The 8,489-nt window shown below is 45.4% G+C and overlaps 1 protein-coding gene across 1 annotated transcript in view; it reads right to left on the minus strand.

The window, feature by feature from the left end:
- The window catches only part of LOC144138755 (E3 ubiquitin-protein ligase MIB2-like), an 81,341-nt gene extending 73,452 nt beyond the window's left edge, over positions 1–7,889 (minus strand). Inside the window, exons 1-2 of the mRNA XM_077671167.1 lie at positions 7,642–7,889; positions 4,125–4,170 (exon numbers count right to left, since the gene is read on the minus strand). Of these exons, the coding sequence (XP_077527293.1) occupies positions 4,125–4,158 (34 nt within the window). The 5' untranslated portion in view covers positions 4,159–4,170; positions 7,642–7,889. The remainder of the gene's footprint in view (positions 1–4,124; positions 4,171–7,641) is intronic.
- Positions 7,890–8,489: the final 600 nt, after the last annotated feature.

Below are 8,489 nucleotides of genomic sequence, written 5' to 3' on the forward strand. Positions count from 1 at the left end.
TGCCCGCCCTGCATTATCCGGGTCATTCCGGCTGAATTTCCATCGGTTATTGAACGCCGACTGGCCTCACTATTAATGATGTAAACACATAACCAAGTAAGCATCCCTTGGCAGGCACTCCTGGCAAGCAGAAGGGCTGGATGCAGTAACGAGTGCAACAGGCTAAAGCAGTGTGTTACAACGCCCTCAGTAACCACACGCACACATGAAAACCTTCCCAACAGCGTCCTGTCACGCTCCTAACTTCATCCATTGATCGTACTGCAAGTTCATTTTCGTTACAATGTTAAGATCGGTTAACACAAGGCACGTTGTCCAGAAATAGCGTCGAGGATAACAAGTGATGTTCATGACGCCACAATAAACAAGAGACAAACAAACGCCATGGGCGATACGGGCGATACAAACCTTCAACAGCTCGCGATTGCCGACAGACGCGAACAGAGCAGCATAAACAGCGACCATAATGCAAGACGGTGAGAACGTGCCGTTAAGAATTTCGTAAACGTCGCTAATATAACTGCCGCGAGCAGAAAGCAAGCTTTTCAGTACGAGATATGTGAACGGACTACAAACCCGCCAAAAAGAAGCCCTCACGTGGTGGGCCGATGGTGGACAGCTGAACGCCCACAGCTGACTGCAAAGCCGTAGAGCCAGAAGACGCTGAAGCCGTTGAACGACGGTTGACAGGGCGATAACTATCGACACTTTACGAGTTTTTGTGTCGACCGCAAAAGTCGAACGCGACTACTCGAATCGCTACGGCGCGCACGCCGTGTAGGCAGCACTCGGAAAAATGTGAACATACGTCGCGGGAACGCAACGCTGGAAACAAACGGGACGCCACATCCGCCTAGCGTGCCTGCTCACCCGCCGAAATGGTGGGTTAATTCCTCCCCTGAAGGGCAGGTGGCTAAGATTGCCAATGTGTGACGTAATCATTCCCGCCAACTGTTTAAATTACGTCACGCCTTCTCAGCCAATCACATAGAGGGTGTTTATTAAAAGCAGTATTGTTGTTGAAGAGCAAAGACAGGGTTACGTTGTCATGTCCGGTGCATTATGTCTAGTTTTTCCTTGCCGGCCAAGAATTATGCGCGTTTAGTAAAGAGAAATAAGGCAAACGTTAGAACTGGTGCCCGGAAACGTCATGAAACGTCAAGATGACGACAGCATACACAACCACTTTGCCAACCGGAAGCGCGCAACCAAAACTAAAACCCAATCAGAAAAGACTCAGGGCAAATTGCCCAATTCCTCGAGAATTAGTGCAGTCGAGAATCACGCCCCTGTAATCAATACACCCGTTGCTTACTTCAGTGCTGGCACCTGTGCTTTCTAACACCATCCTCCTGGGCCACTTTTTTTCAAGTTGAGCGTTCAATTTCTGCTTGGGTATATGACCGCGGCTCGAACGTTTCCGTGTCATTTCCGGCGAGTTTAATTCTTCTACCTGCGATTAGATAGTCTAGTCGGTCAGAGGTTCCTCATTTGCTTTACGCACGCTGGCAAACCTGGCGCATCGGTGTACGTGTTTTTGCGCGCCGCATCCACTCCGCGTATCTGCCTAAATATTGTGAAAGAAAAGTATGCACCGGCGAGTGTATAAACCCGGCACCGTGAAAAGCGGGTTGCACGAAGATTTTACGCGCGTTCTAGTTAGAACTTTGCTGTTGGAACGGGATTAGAAACAAGTGACGCGCGGCGTCAGGCGGACTTCGCCGCTAAACTAGGCTGACCTGTGTGGTTTAACCACTACTCTACGTGTCCGCAACACGGAACACTACTTTAACGCGCACTATGGTGTGCTTATCTGTTGGCAATACAAACGCAAAATGGCTCTTCGTTTGAATGTATGCTTAACTGCTACATGGGCCAGCGCGCTGGTTCTACAAAATAAATGGTTGTGATTTGTAGCTTCTAAGTTTAGAGTAATGAATGATCTTCGGTCTGGTACGATGAAAACTTACAAAAAAATTCCTGACGATTACGATAGTGCCCAATGAGAAATTTAAGTGCAGTGCGAAATGCAGTCTTCTCGGTCAAGGCGCATAGCTGCTGTGTCTCAGGAGGTGATTGCCTGGTCAGCGAACGCACAGCAGTGAGCGCTACTCTGTCGTTATCTCGCAGGGCGTCGGCGCAACCAAGCATGTTTGGAACATCGTGTTTGAACCTCCCGCGCAAATGTCACGTGGTTCGGATGAGTCCCGCAACGAGGACGACGACGAAGGATTCGAAGGACCGATGAACGTGCAGGTCGAACAACTTGAAAGAACAAGACGCTTGATTTGTGGACACCGGGTTTCGCGTTTCCTTTATTGGGCATCATTAGATGCCGAGACCGGTTTTCACACACGTTTCCGGTGCGGGCTCGGCAACTTCCATCCGCCTCACACTTTTGGAGTCCTGAGCGTCTCGCACCTCCTCAAAAAACGGCCGTCCCTTTTATAATTTCGCGACATTCCCCTCTTCCGTTTTCTTTCAGTCTTCTTTCTTCCCATTGCTTGGCCCGTTACAACGCCGAGGCCATCACCCCCGCTAAAGCACAGTAGCGACGGCCAAAATGGTGCGCACTAACAACAGAAACAAATCGACGAAAACATGATATTGCAGTAATTATGTGGCAGCTTGGCGTACGCGTGGCTATGCGGCGGCCCTACGTTAAACCAAGAATTACGTTTTGTGGACAGACGTCGTCACACGGTACCCGCAGCCTGATGAATACCCTTTGCAACAATTTTTAAGTGCAATGCACTTCTTAAGCGACCCTGAACCTGCGTCCACCGGCGATGTCCGCGCACGTGGAGATGGGCGCGCGCAGCCTGGCCACTGAGATAGCACATACCCACGTGGGGGATTGGCCAGGAATCTCCTCGTCTTCCTTGGCAACGGGGGGAGATGGGCGCGCGCTGCCTGGCCGCTGACATGGCACATACCCACGTGGGGGATTGGCCAAGAATCGGGCGTGAGAAGGGCTAATGCACCTGCTTAAAGGAGTACTGACACGAAATTTCAAAGCTGAGATCCGCTCTAGCAATCAAGTACAACGACAACACAAATAGGTGTCTGTGAATAAATGCATCTTTCTTTCTTTGTAGTTGTATGTGTGTGTGAGATCTCTCTTTCGCGAACATTACCGAACCGCGCAAATTCAACTCGTGCATTCGCACTTTCACATTCTTCCCCTCGGGGAAATGCGGGGAATTTTTTAGGCCAATCCTAAGCCTTCGCTGCTACAAAAAATGCACAGTATAAGCTGTACATTTATATGTGAGCACAATATTTTATGACAGTAAAAAAATAAAGGCGCTTTCTCTACCTTTCCGGTGTAGAGTGTTTCAGCCACGCTCGGGACATAGGCCTGTACACTTGATTTTTTGCGGCGTGCGCGTTTCCGGCTTGGCCTAAAAAATTTCGACAAAGACTGCACTGTGCACGACGCTGCTTGGCCCATCCTTAGCCTCAACAGGTTGCCTAGTGTTAAGCCAGAATGTAACCATAAAAGCTGTCGTATACCTGGCCACACAAAAGTATTTGCTAATGAGGACGTCCACTGGGGTCACAGGCTAATGGTAGATTCGCCGATGCGAACTTGGCTTGGTCGTCAACATATGCCCCCACATTTCCAATCGACCCATTCAAGAGGTTTGACCAGTGAAGATGACCGCTGCCACCAGAAGCATGTGGCTCATAGACGCATTTCTATTTCCATTACCCTTTGGCGTTCAAAATACGTGGCGACCTTACTGCCCCTAGGATTTTCTCCCGACATATTGAAGTTCGTCTTAGGAATACTTCCTCGTCTCTTGATTCAACGCGCTTGTGAATCAAGCACGCGAAGCGGCAAGCGTAAACATTGTTGTAGGCTGATGGTAATTGCAGATTTTAGTTTTTTTCCTTTGTAATTCTCGTAGCCGATTATTTATTTCTAGTGCTGTCGTACACATGACACTCATTTACAACCAAAAAAAATAGTGCGTAATGCTCAGCTATCTTTCTCAAACTTCTCTTTTGTTGGGAACACTGAACAGTGCCACTCCCATTGTTGGCAAACTTACATCTTATGCTTACGCTTATAGCTTATGCACTGTCCTGGTAAGCAAGAACGGGTTTGTAGCACTTACATGTTGGTGTTATCTTACTATTGCTGGAGCCCATCCTGATTAGAACCTGCAAATACCAAATGCAACACTGCATTAATTTTATGTGTGTCAGTGTGTCCAAACAACGTGTTAAAAGATACAGACTTTATTTATTTATTTATTTATTTATTTATTTATTTATTTATTTATTTATTTATTTATTTATTTATTTATTTATTTATTTATTATTATTAATCTATTTATTTGTTCAATTATTTATTTTCAGGCTACAACTATTAAAAAAGTGTTGATTACACAGGTACAACTCGTAGGCAAACAAGAAATGCAGCAGATAACAGTTGTGCACGGACTGGCTGTATGAAAACGATAAAAAAGGACTGCATCAAATGAAGCAGAGACAGGGCAGTTACCACAGCAATATTCAAGATGTTAGAGTCCTTGAATGACATACGCATACATAAACAAAATAAACAAACAAAACAGAAATGACAGCACAATTGAAGCGGCGAAGTTACGTGAAATGGTTACAATGTGCGTTTCTAAACAATGTGACATCAGTCATAGCAGCGTCAGAGGCTGCAAGATGATTCCGCTCATTTGCAGCCTTCCGAATAAAGAATTCAAAATACAGGTTGTTTCGGAGGCTGGGACCGGCCACTTTGACAGACGGCCGTTGCTATATGATGCGTAGGGGGGTCGCTTCAAGAGAGTGTTATGAAATGGGAAGTACAACGAAAAATCTTATGGAAAAGGTCAGGGCAAGAACTTTCGCGGCGCACTAAAAGAGCGGATAAGTGAACATTATTAGCTTTCATAGAGGTAACGCTGGCCGAACGAAAGAAGTTCAGGATGAAACGGGCGGAATGATTCCATGTAGTCTCAGTGCTGTTAGCAGGAAGTTAGCATGTGCATGCCAAATTGATGAGTCATACTCATGTTAAGGTCTCACTACGGCGTGCCGAAGAAAAATCTGTCGGTAAAAGACCGTTTGCAGGGTGACATATAGGCGAGCCATGATCTCTATACGGCATAGACTTAATAAGTAGGGTAGCATGACACATAACTTATCAAACGTATTTTGCAGGTTACTTTATATGTATACACATTTATATTATCTCTTATAACAGAAGCGACGGATGTATACGCAGCTAGATTCTTCTTTTTTATACCGAGCGGTTCTACCATCTGTCTGGTTGGTGCAGAAGGAACAAAATAAGTGTGTTACCCAATCGCTGTTTCCCCTACTCGACACCGAATTTGTTTTGTTTTTTTTTTTTGTAAAAAATGAACGCTGTTTGCGTCGTTTTTCAAGGCTAATACACTTGCAGTGTGAATATAAGCTGTGGTGTGGCTGCTTGTGTGGAACGATCTTGCTTGGTGGTAGACTATCTTATCGATGTTGGGATGATGGCGTGTATTGAGTTCGTATGGAAGTTTTTGCGGAATACGTCTTTCCGTGCAAGTAGCTTTGTCATCTCTGGACTTGCTCGTCTTTGTCTCTGTAGCACAATGCCCAACAGGGGTGTACATATAACCGCCAATCAATTCTTTTCCAGCGTGAAGAACACTGGGCGTTCTGAGCAACGCGAAGTCTTCATACATGAGTCTGCGCGTAACTCCTGCCATCCAACTATTTTCTTCGCACTTGAAACGTTTGGTCGACGTTCCGAGAAAAAAAAGGTTTCTTTTCTCTGATATTTTGCAATGCTCTAAAACTTGTTTTCTTCACTGCTTAACATTGTCTGAAACAAGTGACTGTTCGCGAAATACCGAGTTCTATTTTCATGGTATATCGGAAGTGTCTTTTTCTTTTGATTTGATTATGGGGATGCGTTAGAATGATTGAAAGCTTAGTTAAACCGGTAGCTTAAATTGCGGGAACTCATTTTCTACGAGTGATTTTGGTCATGCTATATGATAATCAGCTTGAAACCAAAAAAAAAAGCAATATGACGTGTTTTCACAAACGAATGCTTCCTGTTAAGTTTTACTTTGGTACCTCATTTAGGACGCACGTAGCTGAAGCCATAAAAATGCGCCAGGTGATAAGAAAACGTGTACGGGCACTACGACAACTTCGACGCCTCCACTTCGTCGAAACCTGAAAATAACAACTATGGTCGTTTCTTTAATACGAAAGTGACTACTTCATAGCCACGTAACACGCTGGGTAATTTACTGTGATGATTTCTGAATTACTCATTTTAAACGGAATACTACGAAAGGACTTCACTAGAAATTATAAGCAGCAGTGTCTGTGAGAAAGTGAAGAATTGTTTAGGTGTTAAGTATTCTGATCGGGCATATGCATCGTGTTAAATGTTGGTCCAGAACGTGTATGAGACTCATTATTTTGTGTATTTTGAAAAAACGAAATGTCCCAAGCAAAGAGGCTGTACGCGCGAAGCTTTGAACTTGTGTGCTCTAGGTTATGAATTCAAGATTCATCCACCCTTTCAAACTTTTCTCAGCGACCACCACAGACACAGAATAGCTGAGCAACCATTAGCCTTAAAAAGTTTAGTGAATTCCACTCCAACAACGTGGACTGCCTGTGTAGTTTCACATCATCCAACAACGCGGGCGATGTGGCTCTGTTGACCGGGGTGCAGTCAAGGAGTGCGCGAAACAAAACAAGGTGTCTGGTAAGTTGCGATTGTGCACACTTCTTACATAATTATTTGAAGAAAATTTGGAAGGATTAAAGTTTTATTCCAGCTTATGAACATGGGTACGTCCGTTTCCATCCTGTAGAAGGTCATGTATGGGTAGCATACGGGAATTCTGCAGTATTTACTACTTCACTGTGAACTAACTAATCGTGACAAGTATATAAATTTCGCCGTAACATTACGGTGGTCATGGTGGCTAATATCAATAAGCATTTATCGAGATGCGAACATCAGAATAAGAGCTACAGTTAATTTACACTATGCATCAAACTAGAAAGTTGAGATTGCCCCACAATCTGTCTACGCGACTTCTTTCGGTGCACGCAGTTTTCAAGAGAACCTCGCCCGTAACAGCTCCGCACTGAAAACCATTATTCTCCCCTCACTGTACGACGGTATAGTGCTGGTGCCTTCTTCCTTATCAACAAGGAAGTCCTCACCGAGCTGGAGTACGTAAAACATTACCCCCCCGCGCCACCTCGTCCGGGTTTCCTTCTCTGATATTGCCGTACATTCGCTAATCAACCTTAATTCCTCGCCGTAAGCTCTCTGAAACGATTATAGTTGAGGGATGAGTTGATTGGGCTTGTACACCTTAACCCTGATGCACAAAAACTACTCCAAAACTAGCCACCTTACTCGCCGCGGATGTTTGGCAGCCCGCGCAAACCGCGATGTGGCATAAACACGCTAATCATTGGTCACGTGACCTGAATCTTGCCGAAAGCATGAGTAAGAGCTTCTTAGAGAAATTTTTCACCACCTGATAACTCCCTTCTCATCTTAGCGCACTCGTGTCTTAGCGCTGGGTCAGTGTTGTAGTTCACGAGAATTCCAGTGTAAAAAGAAAAAGATTGGGCACTCACATGTTTCTGCTTAGGTGTAAAAACTCCAGTGTAACATCCGGCAGCGAGGAATCGAATGCCAACACCACCGGGCGGCAACGCCAGCTGCGCTCCTCCGAGGGTCTTCTGAGTCTGGGCAGGACTGGCCTGAATAATCTTAACTCGCTCAGCACCGAGGCCGTCGCCTTCCTCAGACGCTGCTTATCATGCGTGGGAAACATCCTGTAGAGGGGTAAGGCTCTGCATCGCCTAAGCACATAAATTTCCTTGCAGAAGTGTTGACATGTTTCAGCGCACCGTGGTGTTTTTTAACCGCGCTTACGAAGAGACTAGACTAGCAGGGTTCAGTCGACCGTAGCGACGCAGTACTGACGCAACCTCTCCATCTCGGAGGTGTTAGCGTAGGCACGCTTGACCCAAACTCGGGTGTTTTCTTTCCTCGCAAACACAAATGGCGAGTGTACTCTTCAAGAGATAAATTTCTTATCCACCTTCGACAGGCCGTTATGAGACGAGCGCTGTGGGGGAAGCAATCATGTGCTTACGGGCATATCCACCCGTACTGGGTTTTTCTTTAGGTAATTTTTGGCGGTGTTTAAAGCAATGAGTGGGCGTTAAAACGACATATTTGTAGACATTGCAGTAGAACTTTTCCTCACTCGCGCGGAATAGAAGTGAAATTGAGGCTTCAGTTACAAATGAATATTGGGGCTACAGCCGGGACGTAGTGGGTAATGACACATTAAATAAAGAGACCTAGAAATTTTTCATACAGAGAAAAGTTAAGAAACAACCTCGTTGTGCTTTTCGTCTATGACACAAGAAACACTGTCATAGCCAGCAATAAAGCCCGAGATAAATCAACCGCC

Source organism: Haemaphysalis longicornis, unplaced genomic scaffold (genome assembly GCF_048455015.1).
Source record: "Haemaphysalis longicornis isolate Haplotype H1 unplaced genomic scaffold, Haemaphysalis longicornis Haplotype H1 scaffold_5, whole genome shotgun sequence".
NCBI lineage: Eukaryota > Metazoa > Arthropoda > Arachnida > Ixodida > Ixodidae > Haemaphysalis > Haemaphysalis longicornis.